The sequence below is a fragment of the Gekko japonicus genome, unplaced genomic scaffold (genome assembly GCF_001447785.1).
Source record: "Gekko japonicus isolate JY-2015 unplaced genomic scaffold, Gekko_japonicus_V1.1 scaffold711, whole genome shotgun sequence".
In the NCBI taxonomy this organism is placed as follows: domain Eukaryota; kingdom Metazoa; phylum Chordata; class Lepidosauria; order Squamata; family Gekkonidae; genus Gekko; species Gekko japonicus.
Genome location: NW_015165849.1, coordinates 310197 through 336004, shown reverse-complemented (window position 1 = coordinate 336004; position 25808 = coordinate 310197). Strand labels below are relative to the sequence as shown.

At 46.3% G+C, this 25808-nt stretch overlaps 2 protein-coding genes across 2 annotated transcripts in view; one reads left to right on the top strand and one right to left on the bottom strand.

Annotated features, from left to right (window-relative positions):
- Window positions 1–169: 169 nt before the first annotated feature.
- SS18L2 (synovial sarcoma translocation gene on chromosome 18-like 2) lies at window positions 170–6595 on the bottom strand. The gene is made up of 3 exons (XM_015411096.1): window positions 6494–6595; window positions 2975–3051; window positions 170–1294 (listed from the first exon to the last, which is right to left on the bottom strand). The coding sequence occupies exons 1-3, from the start codon at window positions 6560–6562 to the stop codon at window positions 1198–1200; spliced, it is 243 nt and encodes an 80-aa protein (XP_015266582.1). The 5' UTR covers window positions 6563–6595; the 3' UTR covers window positions 170–1197.
- A 16074-nt stretch (window positions 6596–22669) lies between these two features.
- The window catches only part of GPI (glucose-6-phosphate isomerase), a 36157-nt gene continuing 33018 nt past the window's right edge, over window positions 22670–25808 (top strand). Inside the window, exons 1-3 of the mRNA XM_015411090.1 lie at window positions 22670–22704; window positions 22903–22993; window positions 24428–24496. Of these exons, the coding sequence (XP_015266576.1) occupies window positions 22670–22704; window positions 22903–22993; window positions 24428–24496 (195 nt within the window). The remainder of the gene's footprint in view (window positions 22705–22902; window positions 22994–24427; window positions 24497–25808) is intronic.

Here is a 25808-nt window from a genome sequence, read left to right as displayed (position 1 = left end):
GCTTACAAACTCCTTTCCTTCCTCCTCCCCACAACAGACACCCTGTGAGGTAGGTGGGGCTGAGAGATCTCTTGGCAGAAACTGCTCTTTTTCAAGAACAGCTCTTATCAGAACTACAGCTTGCCCAAGGTCATCCAGCCAGGTGCAAGTGGAGGAGTGGGGAATCAAACCCGGGTCTCCCAGATTAGAGTCCGTGCACTAAACCACTACACCAAACTGGCTCTCTCTATTATTGAGAGCAGCAGCAGTAAATGGCATCCCTGAACCACCTTAGCATTTTTAGCAACTGTGAGTACTTTCTATAAAGGAGCAATTTCTCCTTTGCTATATGAGCTGCTGCTGGAGGTATCATTTAGCAGCTTTAAAATGACTGTGTATGAGCTCTGCTCCTGGGGGAAGAGCCTTGCCTAGAATACATGTGTTACCGTATTAGGAGAGCAACAACCAACTGGTAGTCTGAAGCAGGGGTGTTCTATCTCTGTAGACCATGGCTATGCTAAGTTGGTTCATTGCCATCTTGTAAGGATGATGGTGCCAGCCACCTTAAATAGTTACTAGAATTCTAAATTGGGGGAGGGGGGTTGTTTACAAAACCATTACTGAGCCCCCTAGGTATGCTGCTGGGGGGGGGGGAATACAATGCCATAATATCAGATTTGCACAGAGTTTTATTGTTGATCCCATGATGTAGACTAAAAATCAATACAGCCTTTATAAGGGGGAAGGGAAAATATTTCAGTCCAGTGTTGCCCTCTACTGGTAGCACAGCATAATTATGCTACTGTATTGAATAAGCAGAGGTTGAGTGAAAAATTGACCGTAAGCCCTAGCCTGCTCTTAGTCTGTTTCATGGCTCCCTGTACTAAATGTCTGTAGGGCAAATCTTATCTCTCAAACAGCAGCAAGTTATTACATCGCAACATCTCCTGGTCCTTACTAGATAATAGAATGGGCTTAACACTTTTGCATAGCATTCTAACAAGCACACTTGGCAAACCTTTTATCACACTCTTTTAGACAGCATACAGTGCCTCGTGTTAATCCTGTGTGTCCTGTCACTTCTTTCTGGGGGCACAAAAAGCTTATTTACTGACAAAGCAGCACAATTCAGCTGGATATCACCAGAGACATGGCATTTCCTAGACTGCTGACTCTTCCAGACCCTTCTTCATACTTTCTCCAGGCAGGCATTTGTGCTCAGACACTGTCTGCTGTCTTCTCTGAACCAGGAGATGGAGATGCCTCAGCAATAGTAGCCAAGTAAATCAGATTTCTGTGCAAAGTGTGTTGGTGCCTATTAAAAAAAAGTTAAACACAATGGTAAACAGTCTACCCAGAATGGCTCCCCTAGCCAATGCGTAACTGGTGTGAGAATCTAGGTCATTTAGTGCTCATTCAAAATATGTGAAACACAAAAGGGTTTGATGTGAAGACGGAAAGTCACTTAGACACAGGTGGTCAGGTAACAAGACAGCATATGAGACTTAATGGACGTAAAGCAGCAACAGAAAAACCCTGCCTCTAGCTGCATGTGGGTTCTGGCTACCCCATAAACAATCTGATATTAAAGCTATAGTGCTGCACATATCAAAAAGGTTATCCCATAGCTAGAAAAAAAAGGAGTGCAGTTAAGGTGGTGGAAAGCTTTCCATGTGCAGGCTAAATCATGTTGAGCTTCTTTAATTCAGGAAAACAAGTGGGAGGGTAGGAAGTCATGACAATTCTGTCACCTCTTAGTAGACTGGGAATAATTTCAGGGCAGATAATAGAATGTTCTTCCCTCAACAGCCCATTAACATGGAGTTTATCATGCGATTTGATAGTAGCTGACAGAACGGCACCTGTAGTAAACTGGGTCACTGAAGGTACAAAGCAGTTTTGCACAGGTAGCAGCCCGGTTTAAACTACAGGTATGTGTAAAGCCCTGTGATAAAGTGCTTTTTGGATTAGCTGGTGCCATATTTAAAACAGGCTTTATTTTAAAAAAAAGATCAGACAAATTCAGAGAGATGGTCCATCCAAAAGTTATTAGTTCCAGTAGTTAAACAAAATACCCATGTTGAGACATAGCACACTTCAAAATATCAGGGACAAAACACATATGCTGCCCCCCCGTTAGATTAGAAGAAGAGGGAGAAGAGATTGGATTTATACCCAACCTTGCACTCCATGAAGGAGTCTCAGAGCAGTTTACAATCTCCTTTCCCTTCCCACAACAGATACCCTGTGAGGTAAGTGGAGCTGAGAGCTCTCTCAAGAACCGCCCTTGAGAGAACAGCTCTGAAAGAATTTGTGACTGACCCAAGGTCACAGCAATGCTGAGGGAAGGGTTCATCTTTTCCTTTGTACTGTTTTTCCAACCTGAGGCACTTTGCAAAACTGATTTTTTATCTAACCCTAATAGTTGTTAACAGCTTTATGGGACTGTTTCTTGTAGGGGGCAGGGTTAACACACAAACTCCAGCCACCTCATGACCTCAGTCTGAACTAAGCCCCACACAGCCACTTTAAAAGGTGAAAAAATGGGAGCTCCCATCTGGCTTGGTCCTCAAGTGTGGGGAACAGAGAAGAAAAGACGGTGGCTTTAGTGCTCTGCTTCCAAGGTACCAAGAGGTGCATGTCTGGTCACTGCTGAAAGAGATGGACATCCCATCGGAGCCAGCAGGATCCATTTTCGAGATGAGCTTATATCCCTATGTTAGGGGGGGGTTGATAGGGTCATGTCTGTCAATAGTCTTGGGGAGCACCCCACATAGTTCGAGACCCTTGCCTTATATGGGGAGAGGTGAGACAGTTTACTGTTATCTCCTATTTTGATGCAGCTGCTCCAATGCATTGCTCAAGTCCAATAACATCTATTCTTGTATGTGTCTGAACAATCCAGAAATCTCAAAATTACTATGGCTGTTAGTCTGAATAGAATAGAAAGAAAGGAGCAAATAGCTGTAATAGGTGAGTTTAAGAAGTCACTTACTGCACACATTCTGCAGCTCTTCCTTTATTCTGATATTCGACAATGCACCGAATCAATTGATCATTTTCTTCTAGCAGCTGAAAGCCACAAGAATGATTGGTCACACTGTAGATTACTGAGATTAATTTTAAAAAAGGCTATCAAATTACATAGAGGAAGGCCACATGTTTACACTGCCTGATAACAACAGGCTACAAAAACAATACCCACCTGTTGTTGTTAACCAAGAACTGCATATTGTTGCCCATGTGAATCAGTGGCCACAGCACATACTTATTCATGGCACAATCAGTAAGCTGTTCCAACATTTTAAAGGGATTTTGAGATGTACAATTTCCAGAATTTTTTAAGCTTGGGGGGGGGGGAACAGTTTTTTTCTGTGTGGTTTTTTTCCGGGGGGAATGGAAATTTTTGGAAAAATTGAAAAAAATGCTACATTGGCACTTCTTTTTTCTTTTCCAAATTGAAAGTCATTCTGTTTAGGAACATAAAATATGACTACGGACAGTTTTACTTGGCATGAAATTATCACAACTAGCATATTAAAAATGTAGTGTATCCAAACAATTATTACAAACAGAGTACCCACCCACATGCAAAAACAAAACTGAAACCTTTTTCTTTTCTTGTGACAATAGCACCTCCTAAAGGAATGCATCTTGTTCTTGCATTGGAGAGTTCAGTTTATAACCTAGGACTTGCTTGTCCTCAGTGCACTGAAATGAGATCGATCTGATACCATACATATTTTTTACAAATGATTTGGAAAATATTTGAACACCTTGTCTTAAAATATTTTATTCATCATGTTAAAATAAAACGCTCCATAATCAATTTTTTTATTTTATTTTTTCAATTTTTCCATTTGGGGGGGGGGGAGAATGGCTTCAGGGAAAAAAACTTTTTTTTCTGAATTTTTCCAGTGTTTTCCCGGGCTTTCACATCTCTAGACTCTTGGCTATATAAACACATTAGGACCTTTTAGGATGACTAATTGTTTGGAAAATAGTAGAAAATACTGAGAAAACTGAGAAAAGAGTTCTCCAGAACTCTTCTTTAGGCTGGATGTTCAACAAAAATTAGGTGAAGGCGAGGAGGGAGAGAGACATTTCCATGTGTGATGGAAAATGAACACATATGAAGCTGCCTTATGCGGAGTCAGTCTCCTGTCTGCTCTGACTGGCAGTGGTTCTCCAGAGTCTCAGGTGGAGGTTTTTTCCCAGCAGCTGCAGTCTGGGATCCTTCAGTTGCTGTAGATTGAACCTGGGGACATCTTGTAAGTAAAGCAAATGCTCTAAATATCAAGGCACAGCTCAAATCCACACTATATGCAGTTTTCAGCAAGGTAGAGTACAGCAGCAGTTAAGCAGACTGCACCAGATACAAAATGGACTTCACACTGTCCCAAGGGCTGCTTAGGACAAAGAAGCAAAAAACAGTTCTCCCTTTGAAAAATCAAGGAGCCAGCAGTGGTTCAGAGTTATCGCTAGCACTGATCTGGCCATTGGTATACCAAGAAACATCTCACCACCAGCACCATTTTTTGGATTGGTGAATCGTTCACCCCAAGCTGAAGCTCTAGAGAATTCAAAAGCTTGAATACTACTGTGCCACTGTTTGAAACCATTTTCACAAAAATTATTTGCATTTATAGTCTGCCTTTCTTGCTTGGACTCAAGGCAGATTGTACCAAGTGAGTCAATACAATTGACAGGATGGGACATTCAGCAAACAATACAATAGGATTAGGCATCACACAATCCTCAAAATTTTGCAGGAATTTAAATGCACCCAAATGCATTCACAGAGCTATATAGGCCCCGGTCACACGTAAGGGTTTGGGCCGGGAGAGGGAAGGATCGGGGGCACAGCAAACGGGCGTGATCTCACCGTAACATCTGGGAAGCGGTGCGCACCCATCCCCGATCCGGCCCTTCAGGCCGAAAACCCACTGCAAAAAAGAACCACCCCTAGAGGTGGATTTACCAGAAAGGCCGCGCATTGCGCGGCCATGGGATTGCCAGCGCGTCCTTCTGCCGGCGCATCCGAGGCTCCTGGCCGAACTGCGCATGCTCACACATGCACAGTTCAGCAACCTCCCTCTCTGTGTCGTGGCTTTCTCCTCGGTCTCCGTGGCACCTGATCCTGCCGGGGAGCAAGTGCGCGGTGGCTCACGGGATCTGTGTGATCCTGCCGCCGCATGTCTATTTTGGTGCGGCTTTCAAAAGCCACACTTTGCCCGCGCATTTTCCCCCGTGTGGCAGGGACCGTAGTGAAGCTGCTGCAGGCTGTGATGCCTGGGTGCCCTGTCCCCTCACCCACCCCACAATGTTCCAGAACAATTACCTAATGGCCATGCATGGAACATCAGCTACCCCATAAGAAGTGAACATGTTCTCCACACATCTGGCTCCAGGACCAGCCGAGAATGGCCTCTATTCTGCCCCTTCCCCCCCCCCTCATGCTCAGACACTTGTTCTCTGTGTGTAGATCCTGACTGTAGTCTTATTACCATACATGTTGTCTCTGCGGTCTATTTATTTTGCCAGTCCTTTAAGAGACATCGATCTGTCCGCCTTCTAGATAAGCTAGACATCCCAAAATTGCACCAAGCAGTCAGGCTTCAGATCTTCCATCTCCATCAAGCACTGCTCAATCATCACTGCCTCATAACCGTCCCTTTCATGCAGCGCCACAACAACCCCCACAAGCTTTCAAAAGCCACACTTTGCCCGCGCATTTTCCCCCGTGTGGCAGGGACCGTAGTGAAGCTGCTGCAGGCTGTGATGCCTGGGTGCCCTGTCCCCTCACCCACCCCACAATGTTCCAGAACAATTACCTAATGGCCATGGAACATCAGCTACCCTATAAGAAGTGAACATGTTCTCCACACATCTGGCTCCAGGACCAGCCGAGAATGGCCTCTATTCTGCCCCTTCCCCCCCCCTCATGCTCAGACACTTGTTCTCTGTGTGTAGATCCTGACTGTAGTCTTATTACCATACATGTTGTCTCTGCGGTCTATTTATTTTGCCAGTCCTTTAAGAGACACCGATCTGTCCGCCTTCTAGATAAGCTAGACATCCCAAAATTGCACCAAGCAGTCAGGCTTCAGATCTTCCATCTCCATCAAGCACTGCTCAATCATCACTGCCTCATAACCGTCCCTTTCATGCAGCGCCACAACAACCCCCACAAGCAGCAGCAGCAGCAGCACAAACATGAGAGATTAAGGTTACCCTTCTAGCCCCCGTCAGGCACTGCAGAGCAACCAAGGCAGGGACAGAGGAGGAGGGTGAAGGGAGGCGGATCGGCACCACCGACTCTGTCGCTGCGGTGCTTCGGAGGAGGCCTGGAAGAGCCGGATTCCTCAGCCCAGGCCCAGGTCTTGCAGAGCTGCTGTGCGGATAAAAAGGGGAAGCCACTTAAGACTCCAGAGCGGATGGAGCTACGCTGCCCTGAACGACGTCGAGAAAGAACGTGCCTGATGCAGCTGCCCCTCTCCCCAGCGCCGCTCACCCGCTGCAACGTCTCCGGGGTCACCTCCACTTTGCTCCGCAGCTTCTCCGGCACGAAAGCCACCGACATGGCTGCCCCGTGGCGGACGCCACCAGAGCCCCGGCGCGCAAGAGACGCTGGGAGCAATCCACCCGGCCTCGCAGGGATTGGCTGCTGCTTCTGGCGTCAAAGCCGCTTCTATTTCCGGGTTAGGGCTGGGCGTTGAGGTTTCTGGGTCAACCTTCACCGCGGCTTCTCTGCATCCGGCCACTTGCTGGGTGTATTAAGACCCGGGCAGATAATAACGCTGTTTAAGGGCGTGAAGGAAAGTCTCCGCTGAGTCAAAATTTTTGGGGGAGTTTGTTCACGCGACGCGTACACGAGGGGCTGTTGTGTGAATGCCAGCGTTTACTATTCCTTTGTATTGTAAACAAACAGCAATTGTTTAGTGTGTAAAGTGTAATGTAAAGTGTGTGTACACACACACACTTTACAGTCCCTCCCTCTCCCAAATTCACCCTCAAATCTCTAGCAAGAACAACAAGAGAGAGAAAGAGAGAGTGTGTGGCTACCCTTCTGGAACAATACATTCTACTGTAGCTGAATGGTGCATCCTGTGTCCTGCATTCAGAAGGTCTCGGGTTCAATCCTTGACATCTCCAGTTAGAAGGATCAGGTAGAAGTAGGGACGTCAGCCTCTAGGTGGAACCTGGGGATCCCTTGGAATTACAGCAGACTACAGAGGTCCCCTTTGGAAAAAATTATGCTTTGTAGGGTGGACTCTATGGCACTGTACCCCACTGAGGTCCCTGTCCTCCCCAGGCTCCATCCTCAAATCTCCAGGAGTTTCCCAACCTGGATCTGGCAACTTTGGTTGGGAAATTATCCCCTGCCGCTAGCCAGGGGGACCTGGTAACCCTATGGGAAAGGCCCCAGTGAGTTGCTGCTGGAGTAACCAAGACTGACCTTCATCAAGAAATGGTGTGACTTAGGATGGCTGGACTCAAAGCAGTGCTTCAGGTACATTAACATAAGAGAGAAATTATTTTAGGGTCTTGCGTGCATGATAGCTACTGTAAGCAGGAGCAAATCTACTCTCCTTGCCTGCCTACTCTAAACTCATCTATCAAGATAAGGCCTTTGAAACCTACCAAAAATAGATGGTTTAATCTTGAGTGTGAGTGTCTAAAAAAAGTTTGCTATCAGGCACTTATGGAATGCAGATGTGCTAGCTCTTCAGTTACACTACAAGCTTTTCTTTTGGGGGGAGGGGAAAGCATATTGACAAGCTATAAGCAAAGAGTAAAAAAGAAGCTTGTCTTACTAATTGGCAAAAAACTAATCAACTGCCAGAAACAAGAGGAATTTTAGTGAATTTTGAAAGCTGGTTAGTTCTGTTTTACGTCCTGGAAATTTATTTTCATCGATCTCCTCACATACCTGGAAAGAACACTTTGCTAACATCTTCTTTAGTTTTGTAGTAACTATGATTAACTGAAACCCAACTGAATTACTGGAGTGCCCCCCCCCGTCAACCCAGTTTGGCTGCATGAAGTTTGAATTCGGCTGAGTAGTCACGCACTGTTTTCCAATTAGTTTTGCAATATCTCAAGTGAAGAATGGAAAGGCCCCCAGTGTAGATTTAATTCCACCAGACCTCTTCAAAGCTGGTATTTCATGGTGGAAGGATATATTGGCAACTGCATTCACGGAGATAAATGCGACAGGAGTTATGCCATTCACTGGAGACATGCTATCATCATACCAGTCTATAAGAAGGGAGCCAAAGCGGACCGGTCCAACTAAAGGCCAATCACGCTTTTATCAGTGGCCAGAAAGTGCTTTGTCACTTTATTACTGACTTGTGGACTGGTTGGGGACTAATAAAATCCTGGGAAGGGAACAGGCCAGTTTTAGGCAAGGGGCTGGTATAGATGATCATCTTCTGACATTACAGTTCTTAATAATAACCAATAGTAAAATACAGTTCTTAATAATAACCAAGAGTCAGGGGATCCTTTCTGCTGCCTTCATGGATTTGAAGGTGGCTTTTGATACCGTACCTCATGCCCAATTGTGGCACAAGCTAAAGTCAACATCTATTAATAAGAGACTGTTGGCTTTGATTGAGGTTCCGTATTCTAATCCCACTATACAAGTCTATTGAACTGTTTAACACCAAGGTGGCTGCGCAAAGTTTATATGGGGCTGGTATTTAGATTGATAAAATAGTTTTTTCTTAAATTCCTGTGTTCCATCTCCAGAATTCTGAATTGTGTAGCAGGGGTAGCCTTCTGAGCTAAATTGGGACAACAATTTCTTGAAGGTTTGGTTGAAGGCTCTTCCTCTCAGAGTTGAAATTATACACTCTGACACCCAAGAGGTTTATCCTGGCTTGATCAGAGAGGATTCTTGTGTTTCCCAATGGGATAAACCTGTTGAGCAATGACTCCAGCTCTTCAACCTTTTCTTGGGGCTCCCTTCATCCAAATACCAGAAAGGAAGCTATGGGAACATAAGAACGTAAGAGAAGTCAGTGTTGGCTCAGGCCAATGGCCCATCCAGTCCAACACTCTGACACATAGTGGCCAAAAATACCAGGTGCCATCAGTGGGGCCAGGACACTAGAAGCCCTCCTACTGTTGCCCCCCCCCCAGCACCAAGAATACAGAGTATCACTTGCCCCAGACTGAGAGTTCCTATCTATACCTTGTGGCTAATAGCCACTGATGGACCTCTGCTCCATACGTTTATCCAGTTCCCTCTTGATGCCATCCATGTGTGTAGCCACTGCCACCTCCTGTGGCAGTGAATTCCATGTGTTAATCACTCTTTGGGTGAAGAAGTACTTCCTTTTATCCGTTCTAGCCTGACTGCTTAGCAATTTCATTGAGTGCCCATGAGTTCTTGTATTGTAAGAAAGGGAGAAAAAGTACTTATTTCTCTGCCTGCTCTGACCCATGCATAATCTTCTAAACCTCGATCATGTCACCCTTTAGTCATTATTTCTCCAAGCTAAGAGCCCCAGGCGCTTTAACCTTTCTTCATAGGGAAAGTGTTCCAACCGTTTTATCATTCTAGTTGCCCTTTTATGCACTTTTCCCAATGCTATAATATCTTTTCTGAGGTGTGGTGACCAGAATTGTACACAGTATTTCAAATAAGGTTGCACCATCAATTTATACAGGGACATTATGATACTGGCTGATTTGTTTTCAATTTCCTTCCTAATAATCCCCAGCATAATGTTGGCCTTTTTTTATTGCAATTGCATACTGTCTCAACATCTTTAGTGAGTTATCTACTACGACTTCAAGATCTCTCTCTTGGTCAATCTCCACCAGTTCGGACTCCTTCAACATGTATTTATAGTTAGGATTTTTGGCCCCAATATGCATCACTCTGCACTTGGTCACACTGAACCCCATTTGCCACATTGATGCCCACTCGCCCATCCTGAACAGATCCCTTTGGAGTGCCTCACAATCCTCCCTGGATCTCATCACCTGGAACAATTTAGTGTCATCCGCAAATTTAGCCACTTCACTGCTTATTCCCAACTCCAAATCATTAATGAACAAGTCAAAAAGCATTGGGCACAGTACTGAGTCCTGTGGTACCCCACTGCTTACCACCCTCCACTGTGAAAATTGCCCATTTATATCCATTCTCTGTTTCCTATTAATTAGCCAGTTTTTGATCCACAAGAGAACTTGTCCTTTTATCCCATACCAGGGCTCTTTTTGTAGAAAAAGCCCAGCAGGAACTCATTAGCATAATAGGCCACACCCAACAGCAGGAACTCATTAGCATATTGGGCCACACCCCTGACAGCACAGCTCATTAGCACATTAGGCCGCACCCACATGTTACCAGAAGTGTGATTATCCAGCCACACCCACCTTTTGCTCTGCTGCGCGTGGCCAACTTGGGAGCCAGCCGGAACTCCGTTCCTGTGCGTTCCTGCCGAAACATAGTACTGCCCATAACTATTGATCTTACTTAGGAGCCTTTGATGAGGAACGATTAAGATCTGTACAGCACAACATGTTTTTCTACTTAATTTGCTGGTATTCTTCTATATGTTGAGCTTCCCAATTATTATTATTATTAATAATAATAATAATAATAATTCAATTTATACCCACCCTATCCCACAAGTGTATATGATATCTAATAGATTACATTTGTGCACATGCTTGTTAACCTGAGGGCTCTAATCTGGAGAACCGAGTTTGATTCCCCACTCTTCCACATGAAGGCAGCTGGGTGACCTTGGGTCAGTCTCAGCTCTCTCAGCTCCACCTACTTCACAGGGTGTCTGTTGTGAGGAGAGGAAGATGATTGTAAATCACTCCAAGACACCTTTGGGTAGTGAAAAGCGAGGTATAAAACCCAACTCTTCTTCTCCTTCTCTGCATATGCTCACTCCCTATCATTTTGTGGTTGGCTCAGCATCCTGTGGCAGCCATTTTGTGATTGAACCCATTGCTCTGTCTCAGAATTCCAAAAGTGTACATATCCTCAAGAGGGTTGGGGACCCCAATTTACCCTGTGTAATCTGCCTTTTGCCTCAGTGAGACAGGCAGACTATAACTAATGTAAATAATTTTTTAAAATCAGATTCAGGAGAAACTGCAAACAGTGAAATGGACACGGGTATGATCTGAGGAAGGTATAATTCCTACGCTATAGGGCAGTGTTCTTCACTCCATGTGCTGGGAACTTGGACCCTGGGCAGCAGCTGCCAGACAGAGTAGACAAGACTGACGAGGATTCACTGATAGTCTGACTCAGTATATCATGTGTGATGATTCTCACAGAATTGCTAAACCTGGTCTCCGTGATACTCTTTGGCACACTAAACAGTACAGTCCCATACAGAGTTTCTCACTGATTCCAGCTCTATATAGAGCTTGGACTGTAAGGGGAGTATTTTTCAGGCAGCAGTTTGCCTATGGTTTCAGTCCAGAAAATAAGTATCCATCACCTACCAGAAAGCTGGGAAATGCTGGCCTAGGGTATGCTGACCAACTCCTTGCATGTTTAGCCAGAAGCAAGTCTCCCCAGACTTACTCCACAGAACAGCTGCTCCAATATTATTATTATTTTTGCCTGCAACAGAAAATTCAGAAGGGGCGGGGTGAACATTGACCATTGGCTGCCATTTCATGGTACTACCCCAGCATCTCCTGCCTACTGGTAGCGCACCAGTCCTGCTCCCAAGGCATCATGTGCAGGACTGGAGCTGCTGGGATCGAGTTTTGCCACAGAAGGAAAAACTGCAGCTGCTGAGAAACTCTTGGCCTTGCTGGGGCCGTGCACACTCCAGCCACATTAGTGGGGGCACGTGAACATTATGATGTGATCCCAGATGTGTGTGGATGTTTCCATGTATGGGGGCAACTATCTCCCAAAATGTTTTAGAAGAGATTGTTAAAAAATAACCTGATCCTTTCAACCAGAGATACCAAAGACTGAACCTAGGACCTTCTGCATGCCAAGCAAATGTTCTGCCTCCTGCATTGAAAGCTCAGAACATCCACACCTGCAGAGACAGAACTGTCGGCCTCCTTTGGCAGACCACTGCTGATGGAGCAGTCAAAAGGTCCAAGCACAATCCAGGCGCACTACTGGACTTTGCAAGTTCCTCCTTCAGTCATGAAAGGATTAATACGTTTATGTATGCATGCTAATGAAGAAAGATTCAGGTGGCTAGAGACCTGTTGGTCTGAAGCAGCAGAACAAAGTTGGAGTCCAGTGGGGCACCTTTGTGTAGAATGTCTATCGGCGGATCAGTTTTTATTGGGGTGCTGCTTGCAGTTTGGCAATATGCAGGAAGCGGGGGTGTGGTGACCAGTGTTCCCTCTAAGCTAAGTTAGTGTGAGCTAGCTCACAGTTTTTTAGCCTCCGGCTCACACATTTTTGTCTTAGCCCAGGAAGGATGGCTCCAGAGCAAACTAATTCATGCCGTAGCCAAATAGCTCGCTCACAACTTTGATGCCAGTAGCTCACAAAGTAGAATTTTTGCTCACAAGACTCCACAGCTTAGAGGGAGCACTGGTGTGGTCCTTTCCGCATTTGCCTGCCTCTCTGGATTTTCTCAGTGTACGAGTGAAGGCCATTTAAAGACCACAATGAAACAGCATTCAAATAACCCAGGGCGGCAGCAGGCTGACCACTGACGGGAGGTAATGTAATGCAGAAAGGGGGGGGACCCAGAATAAAAAGAAGGTTGAACCTGATTTCAGAGCAGAATTGCTTGGAGGACACTGCCGTGAACATGGATTAAAAGGAGAGTGCAGAAAGAGCCCGTCTCCTTAGTTCTCCTGCACACTAGGGCCCCGGTCACATGGGCCAGATAATGCGGGGGGAGGCGTGGCTGTTCGCCCTGGAGCAAAATAAAGCACGGTAGCCCAATCACACGGTCCCCCAAGTGTCCATGCTTAGGCTGTTAGCTGGCAATCACACAGCAATGCTGCAGCGTGGTAAAGAAGCGGCACGGTGCGATCACACAAGTGTTTTGCGTTTGTGCAGTTCCGCGGAGCAGCACTGCTTTCAGTTTCGTGTTTGTGCGCATGCGCTTATGAAAAACATCCGGTTTGCAACAGGATGTGGACGGGCGCCGGATGCCACAGGATACTAGCGCTCCCACAATCAGACGCCTGCCTGTGCCGCATGTTTTCCAGATACTAGTGCTCTTTCCTTGGTACTTTTAAACTCCGCATCTTCAGTGGGATGCCACGGGTTGGTCACGGGTGTGCTATGCTGCCCAGATGTTGCGGTGTGGTCGCGCCCTGAAAATCCACCCGACATTCATGCCTTTCGCGCAGCAAATTCTCCATGGGACTGGGGCCATGGTTTAGCATCCAGATAGTCAACATTGCACTTAGAACTAGTTAGACAGGATGTTTGTTATTTTACTTCCAAATGTAACTCTTTTCTCCTTTTTATATAATAAAGTCTTTTTTAAAAAACTAATACACACGTATGGCTGCCTTCATACTCTGCTAAACGGAGCGGCACATACTCTGCTAAACATTCCAGGACACAATCACTACCCAAACCACCAAAAAATAAGAGCAAACAATTTACTTAGTTAGTTTACAAACTATTTAGTTTAATTCACATTATTTACAGGCCGACTTTCTCACTTTTTGCCTTGATTTGGATGGCCCAGGCCTGCCAAATCTAAGAAGCTAACAGGGGTTCTTACTTGGATGGGAGACTGCTAAGCAAGTTGGGTTGCAACCAGAGGCAGCCAATGGCAAACCACCCCTGGACCTCTCTTGCCTTGAAAGCTCAATGGGACTGCCATAGATTGGTTGCAATTTGAGGGCAGTTTCCACCACCATGGTGCCTTTCTCACTGAGACTCAAAGTGGATTACAGTGTAAACCAATACAGTCTACAGGCTAGGACATCCAATAAGCAATGCAACAGAATTAGGACTGCAGAAATCTGAAGCAAAGTATAAGCATCAGCAGGACAGGTTAAGCGGTGCAGAAATTAGGTAGCAGGGGCACCACAGGATTAGAAAAAGGTACGGCCAAATGCTCCGCCGTCTGAATGAAAGCCCAGCGCCTGGCCACAGAGGCCTAACAGGCAGTCTGCAAACCGCGCTGCCAAAAAAGAAAGCCAGGGCTGATTAGAAAGAGGAAATTTTGCCGCAGGCCAGAGTAGCGACCGAGCGGGCACCCTCCACCGCTCTTTGAAGCGGAGGCGACTTCGCGGGAGGTCGGCCTGGAAGGCGGGCCAGGGGCGGGCCGTGCAGCACCAGGCGGGGCCGGGGAGGAGCCCGCCCGCCCGCTCAAAAGCGCCTCGCCCGCCCCTAAACCAACCTCATAGTCCTAATCTGATCTCCATTCCAAATGTGGAGAGGGAGAGGATTTGTTATCTAACCATTTTTGTTCTTTTGTTTCATGCAAGTCCCAACCCGACTCGTCTCGCCTCTCCCTCCTCCGGTTGGTGCCGCTGCTGCCGCCGCCGCTTCTCCTCCTCTCGCTCCCCGGCATGGCGAAAAATTAAAAAAAAAAAATGCAAGTCCCAACCCTCTTTTGTCTCCCTGACTCTGCAGGTGGCCATGCCCTGGAACAACTAATTAACTTCGGAAAGCTTTCCCTGTGGGAGACAGATCAGTTTACATTTCTGGATGAGGGTGTTTTTTTTTACTGACCTTTGTCCGCCCGCCCGCCGGCCGGAGCTGCCTCGCAAGCCCTCGAGTTGCTTCCGCCTTTGCAGGGACCCGGGCGGGCGGGCGGGCGGGCAAGGAAGCACGTGCGCACATGCCCACACACGTGTTTGCAGGGGTGGGGGAGTCACTCCCTTTGCAAGGAGTGGTGATCGCGGCGGGGCTGAGTCGGGGTCTGGTCCTCCGCAGCCTCTGCCGGGAGGCCCGCTTGCCCTTGACTCCTCCTTGCGAGGAGGTACGTGCGGAGCGGCACAAGCGCGGCTGCAGGCAGGGGAGGGGGGCGCCCGCCCGCCCTCCTCGGAGCTTCCTCGCTGGCTCGCTGAGTCATGAGAAGCCTGGCTGGGCTCGCCGTCACTGATCGATGCTCATCATCCGTGTCGTGCATTAAACAACCACAACCCTTTCCTCTTTGCTCTGCCTCGACCCTTGGGTGTTTCAGGGCCTCTCCCAAAGACTAGGTCGCTGTGTGTTTGTCAGAACGAAGCCCAAGGGGCGAAATATTAACTAGGACATATTCGAGGGAGAGAGAGACACGCAGAAGATTTAGTGTGCCCTTTTGGTCTCGGGGTTGGATTTCATGCAGACACAACCGCTGCCTGGTTTTTGCCCTCGCAACCGTTAAATGCAGCGTGGGTTTTCTCAGTCTGACAGGCGAGCGTGTCTTCTTGCGGGAGTAGAATTTAGAATAATCGATGCCGTGCAAGCCAGGCGAGCGTTGCTGTTCCACGCAGCAGGCCATGGGTGTGCGACTGCAGGCCCTAATCCGCTTTCACCCCGCTATGTTTCTCCTGCAAGGGGGCGAAGTTCTTCGTAACTAATCCCCTGGATGGGATCTTCTTCCGTAGCTGTTCGAAATAGACCTTGTCTTAGGAGATGGGTCCAGGATAGGCAGCGAAGATGGTCATTTAAAAATTGAGGGCTGGTCTGACTTCTCTGGGGTGGAAAAGCCTGTGGGATTCCCTGGAGTTGGTAAGAAGCTTCTTAATGATCTGGCATTCTGTCCTGTCTGCCTGTGTGTGTGTGTGAGAGAGAGAGATAATTCACTGTGTACAAACCGAGTTTGGAACCCCAGCTGTTGCCATTTTAAATACTTAACCAATGCTGTTCAGTGGTGTGCTTGCTCCTGAATCACAAATACAATCACAAATACAATCAAGGACAGTCCTTGAAACCCACAAGGCAGTCTGCCTTTGAAAGAGGTTTCCATTTTAATCTAGATGCATGAGCTTCTTGCCTCTAGATCAACAGTGGCCCCGGTCACACGAGTGGATTTGGGCCGGGAGAGGGATGGTTCGGGGGCGGAGCAAACAGGCGCGATCCCACGGCAACATCTGGGAATCGTTGCCTGTCCGTCCCCGATCCGTCCCTCCCGCCCAAAACCCCGCACCAAAACCCCCCCACCTACCTAGGTGGTTCTTCGGAGAAGACCGCCTCAAGCCCGGCCATGGGATCGCCCGCACGTCCTTGCGCTGGTGCATCCCCGGCTCCTGGCCGAACTGCGCATATGTGAGCATGCGCAGTTTGCCAGCCTCCCCTTCCCACCGTCGCTTTCTGATCGTGCCGGGGAGCAACAGCGCCATGGCTCAGGGGATCCGTGGGATCCCACCGCAGCGTCTCTAATTCGGTGCGGCTTTTAAAAGCCACACTTTGGGCGCTTTTTTCCCTGCCGTGTGGCAGGGACCAGTATAGAGTTTTAAGAACACTTCCTACGGGATTGTCTTCCTTTGTGGACATTGCCTCTTTTGGGGACTCTCTGCACTATCTCTTGTGGGGGGGGGAAAGCAGAATTGTGTGTTCTGCCACTGTCTGACCTGCCCAGAGCTTTTGTCCACATGCTCATAAAATGAAAAGCTATGCAGGTGCATTTGTGCCCTGTGATATCTACTTGTAAAGTGCAGGATACTTCAATTCCAGAAATGAGATTTTATAGGAAATCCATTCTGTGTGATGTGGCTTTTCTGGCTCTTTCATCAGGCAGACCGTTGAAGGGTTGTACCTGCTCTCCCGCTCAAGGCGCATTCAAAACTATAACCGAGCACATGTTAAGTAATCTGGCTGGCATGAATGTGCAGGGAAATTGCATAAGACAGGGCAGTGTGTTACTAGTGTTACCTAACACTGCTTAAAATTATCTTTGCAATCGCACTGAACCTTTTACCTCTTAAAGAATCTTCCGGGGAGGGGCTAGGGAGAAAAGCAAGAGAGTAAAAACCAGGCAGAGTAAAAACCCCGGCTCTGCTACTGTGAGATCCAGAAGTGACCGTGAGAAGTCAGGAAGGGAGAAGGACCTCCATTACAAAGAGAGCTCCTTCCTGGGTTGAGTTGTAGAGACAACTTTTTCCTCCTTCCCCTTAACTCCTAGTGTTTGCTTGCCGTGATACACCCACGTTTGCGTAGTTAAAGGGAATTCATTCTTGCAATGAAGAGTTGCTCTCTGGAATATCCAAACATGGAGATCTCACTCGTTCCATCTTTGGGGCCCCTCCTTTGCTGTCGACCTCTCTGGTCGCGATCCGTGCTCCTGCTCTGCTACTCTTGGTGTTTGTGGTGGCCCCTGGAAGGCAGCTGCCACTCTAGGGACTGCAGTCCTGGCTCTCGCTCACTTCAGGCCAGCAATCACTTAGCAGGAGCAGCAGTTGTCTGCCTGGGGAGAATACAGTGCAGCGCTATGGCGGCTCACTTTGGAGACTGTGTTGTGTCCATACCACTAAGTGGGGTGGGAGGAAAGGTATGTGCGCTCCCTCTCTGTTTGGCTTATGGAAGGCAACTGCTGTCCTTCCAGGCAAGACTGCTCTGCGGAATCCTTGCCGTTGAATGTAGAAAAATCAAGTGATGCCAGGGGGTCAAAAACATACGGCACTTGGACAGCTGTGCTCCGTAAACCTGTCGTTTAAATAATGGCTTGAGTTTTTATGCAACAATATTGTTGAAAGGACAAAAAGAGAATTTCGAAAACACATGGTCAAGACTTTACAGATGGATTGAAGAATACCTTAAATGAACTGTGCATACAACTGAAGCAGAATACAATTAAAGCATAATAACAAGATTATTGACAGTAATAAGTGCAAAAGTATGTATTGACATGTTAAGGTGCAAAAAAAGCTATTTTTATTTGGTGAGGAAAAACTCAAGAGGTACTTAATGGTTTAGATTCTCCCAGTCTGTGTTTTGTTTGTAGTTTTGTTTTGTCTTTGTTGTTGTTATAAAATTAATTTTTAAAAAAGTTTATATGCAACAAGAAAGGTAATTGGGGTGTCTTTTAGAGGAGCGGCAAATATAATGAGAGGGGAGATTTCTTAACAGAGAAATATTAATGTGAGTCTTCCATCAAATTTAGGAAAGCATAATGTTCCCAGTTGAGACAATATAGTTGTACCAAAATGTTCTTAAAGGGAACTCAGGGCTTTTCCCTGTTAGTTGAAATCTTAACTATGGAGCATCCACACACACTGGTCTTTCTGTTAGAAAGGCAGCTAGTGCAATTTGACTCTGAAACCCAGCAACATCCCCCCCCCCCCAAGTTCTGGAGCTCTGTTGACTGTCTGAATGGGGGGGCACAGTGGGCAGGGAACACATTTTTAATCATCCATTCTGGTGCTTGTGCAGATATACTTCCTTTGTTAAGTTTTGTAGGCCTGAGAAGAGGAAGGGGAGAAGGGGAAACATTTCTGGGAGAGCACAGACAGGAAAAGAGGAAGACCCAGCATGAGATGGATTAACTCAATCAGGGAAGCCACGGCCTTCTGTTTGCAAGCCTTGAGCAAGGTTGTCAGTTATGGATGTTGTGGAGATAATTAATTCATAGGGTCACCATAAGTTGGAAGTGACTTGACAGCATGTCACACGCACACAGAGAAGTAAGTGGTTGTTGTGGGAGTTCTGGCAGCACATCCCATGGGAGGGGAGAGGTGTTCAGTACCTCCCGAGACACACAGCAATCCTTTCTTAAGAAGAGTTCCAGAAGTCGTTGTTAGCCCAAGAGGCATCTGGCCAAAGAGGAACAACTTCATGTGCACATATGCGTGCTTCCTCTCTTCTTTACAAGGCTTGTGCAAGGCTGTAGCATGAGTTTCATGCACAGATCCCAAGCATGTTTATTTGGAAGCGAGTCCCGCTGAGTTCAGTGGGGCTTACTCCAGTGTAGGTGTGCCTCAGGTTGCAGCTGAAATAGCTCTTTTGACTTGCAGGTGTTGTACACACAAACGTTTTGGTGCTGGATGATCAAAGTGGTTTGACCTTCCAGAGTCCTATGCAATGCTCCCTCTAAGCTGTGCTGTGAGCAAAAATTCTACTTTATGAGCTACTGGCATGAAAGTTGTGAGCAAGTGACTTGGCTACTGCATAAACTAGTTTGCTCTAGAGCCCTCCGACAAAAATGTGTGTGCCGGAGGCTAAAAAACTTTGAGCTAGCTCACACTAACTCATCTTAGAGGGAACACTGGTTCTGTGGTGGTGTAGCCTTCAGGAGCCAGTGAAAAAGGGCCAGCTGCCTCTGTCCATGTTGCTCCATTAATTCATGGTTAAGCAAACCCTCTTGGTAGTCCTGTTGAGGTAGGCTAGGTTGCCGGATAGCTCGGCAGTATCAGTCTTTGCACACATCTTCTATCCATGATGGTTGAACAGTTGGTTTGAATTTAGAGTTCATGCTGGTGCTGCCACTCGGTGAGGGGATCCACATTTTTGGATCCACATTTTTCCACTTTCTTGTTACCTGGGAAGGTTGAGTACAATGGTATTCACCATCTCCCCTTACATTGATGCTTTGTGGTGCCCTGACTTGGATAGCCCAGGCTACCTGGACCCCATCAGATCTCAGAAGCTGGCTAGTATTTGGATGAGCGACCTCCAAGGCATACCAGATACGTGACACAGAGGCAGACAATGGCAAACAGCCTCTGAAATGTCTCTTGCCTTAGTGGTGCATAATGCTGAAAAAGAGCTAGACCTTCTGACTGCCAGACAATCTTAGGATCTCCTGGCCATACTGCACACACTGCCATACGATAATTAATGCTTTGTGATGCATTGACTTGTGAAGTCTACAGTGGAAAAGCTTCATGGAGCACCATTAAATGTGTGGAACATAATGATGATGGTTCTTTGTGAGTCAGGAAGACAGAGTGTGAAAAAGCCCAAGCTATATGAATCTCTGTTTCCCCGGTGGGCTCTGTGTTGCTGAGATGCTGCATTCCCGCTTGAGCAGAACATGCTCCATCAAGGAGGCACTGAGGAAACGCTCTGCAAACTCAGCTGTAGAAATTAAACCAGAATTCTGCCCCTGCAGGCATTGTAGAGCCAACTGGGCTGCTACTGCAGTCTCTGTCAAAGGGATACTCTCTTGTCTTGTAGATGTCATTTGATGTCACTCCTTCCTACTCCCTAGTTAGGTCACTGCAAGACTAATAAGGGGTGGTCTGAATCACAATGTTGGAAGGGACCTCCAGGGTCATCTAGTCCAACCCCCTGCACAATGTAGGAAATTCACAAATACCTCCCCCACACACACACCCTCAGTGACCTCCTGTTCCATGCCCAGAAGATGGCAAGCCCCCCCCCAACAAAAAACCACTTCAAGTTCCTAGGTCTCCACTTTCATGTCACCACAACTTGGACTTTTCAACGCAGGATAGCAATTAACAACCTTAAGGCAAATATCAATGCGCTTTTACAGTTTTACTTTTCAGAGAGAGGAAATCAATTTGTACTATCTGTGTTAAAAGTATTTAATATAAAAATAAAGCCCCAACTCCTCTACGGAGTCCCTTTCTGGATTGAGGCAGTTAATAAGTCAACTGAACAGGTGCATTCAAGCTTTTTGTGGAAGGTACTAGGTGTTCCACCTTGTGCCCCATAAGAAGCCCTCTGTTTGGAATGTGGTCAAAGCCTTTTGTCTACGAGGGCATGGCTTATAACCTTCAAATTTTGGGCCCAATTGCACTATAACTCTGACCCCTCCAGCTATAGCTACCAGATGTTAACTGAGACCGAGGGTTCACCCTGGCTTGCCACTATAGAAAAAAACCTGAGTTCCTTGAATATCTCTCTTGAATCTATGCTGATGCTCTCGGAAACAGGTGTTTCTCAAAATAAGGAGCAGATTACTGGAGACAGAGTTGTGGAACTTGTACAATGCAGCTAATAAGACTTGTTCTCCTCTGAACCATGGGATATTTTCCATTGTAGGACGCTTGCCCAGTTATTTCTTTCAACTACAATCTCCAAAATTGCACATAATTTTTACACTGGCCAGGCTTAATGTTTTATCCTCGGCAATTTTATTTGGAAGATTCCAGGGTATCCCCTTTGCCAATAGACTCTGCCCCTGTACAGGTCAAACTACTGAAACAGTGTCCCACGTACTGTGTGAATGTTGTCATTATTCTGGTAACAGGTAACGTATTTTATCACCAATCTTGGGTAGTGTTTCAGACTTTCCTAGACCGAATACACTATTATTTCTTTTAAATAGCACAGAGGAAAACATAGCTGAACTTGTGGCAAAGTTTTGACTGGCTGCTGCTTCTGTACGTAGTAAAATTCTGTAAGTGCTCAGCGCAGGGTATCTTTTAACAGGAATTGTATTTTATGTAGAATCTGAATTTTATTGCCCAGATACTGTGTTTTTATTTCTGTGAAATGCCAATAAGGGAATTGCTGTGTGTGTGTAAAACAAAAAACCTCCAGGAACTCAAAAAACCTCCTGGCCAAACCGGCCTGGAGAAAATTTGCTTCCTGACCCCAAAGTGGGAATCAGCATTTCCCTGGGTGTGTAAGAAAGGGCCATAAGAACTAAGCACTGATGCAACACAACCCTTCCTGCCCTCCCTTTTATGATCTGCCTAAGTTCACAGAATCAGCATTGCTGTCAGATGGCCATCTAGTCTCTGTTGTTTAAAAACCTCCAAAGAATGAGAGCCCACCACCTCCCGAGGAAGCCTGCTCCGGTGAGGAGCCACTCTGACTGTCAGGAAGTTCTTCCTAATGTTTAGCTGAAAACTAGCTGAAAACTGTTCTGATTTAATTTCAACCTGTTGGTTCTGGTCCAACCTTCTGGGGCAGTCATTTGGCTGTAGCCTTGGGATGTCCACAGCGATCCCAGCTGCATGAGATCTTTTACCGAGGGAGGGGGCTTTGAACCTGAGGGCTTGTTACGTGAAATGTTGTAGCCTAGCCCCTGAATCTTCTCAAATTTGGATGTACACTTTAGACAAGTAACATCTGTCTTTCCAAATCAGCTTATGCTCTTTTAAAGGGCTGGTCTCCAGCCAAAACCATAGAAGGCAAATGTGCTTTCTGCTTGTCAGGGTAAGCCCAAATAGTTCAGAGAGCTTCACCTGGGACAGTTGAGGTTTGAAAAGAGGGGGATTTTACACATGCACCCGGAATGGGATTGGCATGGAAATGAGCATACTTTGTTCTCGCTCATTGAATCGCTCCAGCATTCTATTCAAGGCCATGTTTCTATGCATGAACAGATGGTGATGAAGATTTGTCAAGACGTTTGTTTATGGTTGGGTGCATTTATTAAAACCACCTCTCTTTTGGGAGACTGGGCAGTCATTTGGCTGTAGCCTTGGGATGTTTACTCCGACTGTCCACAGCGACCCCAGCTGCATGAGATCTTTTACTGGGGGAGGGGTTTTTGAACCTGAGGGCTTGTTACGTGAAATGTTGTAGCCTAGCCCCTGAATCTTCTCAAATTTGGATGTACACTTTAGACAAGTAACATCTGTCTTTCCAAATCAGCTTATGCTCTTTTAAAGGGCTGGTCTCCAGCCAAAACCATAGAAGGCAAATGTGCTTTCTGCTTGTCAGGGTAAGCCCAAATAGTTCAGAGAGCTTCACCTGGGACAGTTGAGGTTTGAAAAGAGGGGATTTTACACATGCACCCGGAATGGGATTGGCATGGAAATAAGCAGAAAGCATACTTTGTTCTCGCTCATTGAATCGCTCCAGCATTCTATTCAAGTTGTTTGCTCAGGCCATGTTTCTATGCATGAACGGATGGCGATGAAGATTTGTCAAGACGTATGTTTATGGTTGGGTGCATTAATTAAAACCACCTCTCTTTTGGGAGACTACTGTGTAACTGTTAGCTTTAATAGCTTCACCTCTCTGTTTTGTACAAAACTTTTCAAGTGAGGCATGGGATTTAAACTCTTGCTGTAGTGTTGGGGTATTCTTCCATTACATGCTCCTTTTAGGGCACTATGAGCATCTTTTTAATCTTTTGACAGTGTGACACTGAATACTGACCATGGGGACATCTTGCTGGACTATTCCAAGAACCTGATTACAGAAGAAGTAATGAAGCTGCTGATGGAATTGGTAACGAAACACCAGCTTTTCTTATGCTTAAGAAGAGCACCATTAGTGTAGCCATATGACAGCAATCCCCAGCACAGTGCCCACGGGCACCACGGTTTTGGTTAATGCAATTCCTTCTTCCCCAAAGCAAAGAGCCATTCCTGGCTTGCTTGCTTATTTATTTATTTATAATTTCAATTTATAGACTGCCCTACCCCTGAATGCACACGGCTCAGGGTGGTGAACAGCATAATGATAAAAAAACATTCCTATACAATAAAACAATTTAAATAATCCATAGGTATCGCACTTCACTGGAGCAGGAGATGCTTCTGAAGAGCCCAGGAGGCATCACCTTTGTGTCGTCGAGGAGCACCCATTTGGAAATAGCTACCTCCTTCAGAGAAGGGTGCTTGGTTGGCAACCACCCAACATCTTGTGACTGGGTAATGCCTCCCATGGCAGCCATTTTGTGACTGCCTCCCATGGCAGCCATTTTGTGATGATGCCCACTCCCTGTTGTTCTACAGGCAGCCATAGTCTCAACAAGATTGGGTACCCCTGCTTTACAGAATAGCACACGCCAAAGATCTTGGTTTTGATACAGTGAAGATGAACTCTTCCCTAAAAACCTACACTGGTAAAATGTAGTGCTGTGACTGAATTCCCAAGAAACTTTGCTCTGTGTTGGCACAACAACAGCTAGGTTTTAAAACCCATCTCCTGTCTACTTAGCCTCCCTGGAGATAGAACCAAGTTGTTTCCCAAGAAGTGCAAGATACAGTGCTCTATTTGACAGAGCATTGAACTCTACTACCGTATGGTCCATTTAGTTGTTGGGTTCAGTAAGAATTTGAATGTGCATTCAGAGTTAACCTAGAGGAAGAGAAGGCTGACTTGTGTGCAGTGCTTTCTCTTCTTGTTAGCAGGATATTTACTTAGACTGTTGGTAGGTTTATTCCTCTCAATACTGAGTTGTCTGTTTCCACTTTCAGGCAAATGTTCTACAGGCAGCCATAGTCTCAACAAGATTGGGTACCCCTGCTTTACAGAATAGCACACGCCAAAGATCTTGGTTTTGATACAGTGAAGATGAACTCTTCCCTAAAAACCTACACTGGTAAAATGTAGTGCTGTGACTGAATTCCCAAGAAACTTTGCTCTGTGTTGGCACAACAACAACTAGGTTTTTAAACCCATCTCCCTGGAGATAGAACCAAGTTGTTTCCCAAGAAGTGCAAGATTACAGTGCTCTGTTTGACAGAGCATTGAACTCTACTATGGTCCACTTAGTTGTTGGGTTCAGTAAGAACTTGAATGTGCATTCAGAGTTAACCTAGAGGAAGAGAAGGCTGACTTGTGTGCAGTGCTTTCTCTTCTTGTTAGCAGGATATTTACTTAGACTGTTGGTAGGTTTATTCCTCTCAATACTGAGTTGTCTGTTTCCACTTTCAGGCAAAATCAAGGGGCATTGAGAGTGCTAGAGAGAAAATGTTCACTGGAGAAAAGATCAACTTCACGGAGGTATGTCTTGCATACTTGGGCATAGTTCGGCTGGACGGACCTATCACATCCCACCCTTTTCTTCTACAAACTGTTCTCTACTTGCAATTGTAGGTCCTTGGGGACAGAAATGCATTTGGAAGAAAACTGCTGCTAGCTGCTCTGAGCCCACTGAACAGAGTGGGGGGAGGGTAAATAAGTGAAACCCAGTGGACTTCAGCAAGTCGCCTTATGTTGGTGTAGTGGTTAGAAATGGCGGACTCATTTGGAGAACCGGGTTTGATTCCCTACTCCTCCACATGCAGCCAGCTGGGTGACCTTGGGCCAGTCACTGTTCTCTCAGAGCTCTCTCAGTCCCACCTACCTCACAGGGTGTCTGTTATGGGAAGAGGAAGGGAGATTGTAAGCCACTCTGAGACCCCGAGTGAAGGCTGGGGTATAACTCCTCCTCCTCTTCTACTACTACTACGACTACTATTATCCTGGCTACAGTGTGGGATAATAATTCGTGTTACTGTTGTAGTGCTTTCAGTGTTCAACAATTCCATGTAGTCCATTGCCACAATCCTTCCAACAGCCAGACATGGTAGGCTTTTATTATCTAAGAAGAGAGCTGGTAGAAAGTGCTGTTCAAGTCACAGGCACCTTACAGCGACCCTGCAGGGTTTTGAAGGCAAGAGTTGAACGTAGCAAGCCAGTGCTTCCCTGGTGGTCTCCCATCCAAGTACTAACCAAGGCCAGCCCTGCTTGGCATCTGAGAAGTGGCAAGATTGGGCTAGCCTGGGCCATTCAGGACAGGGATTAAGAGAACAAGGCTTTTAATTTCCATAGCTGATGCTTGAATGAAAACAAAAACACGTTCTGAGCCACCTGCCGTGCATGTTAAGCGCTTTTGTGGTGGCTGTGGTCCAACTCTGGCCAGGGTGTGTTGCTTCTGCCCAAACACATGCCTGCCCTGCAAGCTTGAACTGGTCTCCCTTTTTTTTCCTTCCTTCCTGGGTTGTCACTTTAGATCAGGTAGGGTTCGAGGCAGAGCTGATGCAGTGTCAAAACAGCTAAGAGTCAAGAAGTTCCCCTGCTCACCTTCGTCTTCATCCCAAACTCTCTATATGGCCTTGGAAAAGAGGGCCGTGGTCTTCCTCCCAATGGTATGGGAATAATACCAAAGTCCATAAGAAAGTTTTGGGGTTTTTTTGTAACTTTTATTTTCATTTTCCATAGTTATACATCCACTTACATATTTCTCCTTATATACATTGGAGTCTAAAGTTCCCACCTTAAATCCAATCATACAGACACTTCCATCTTTCCACAAAGATATTATCCTCTTTCC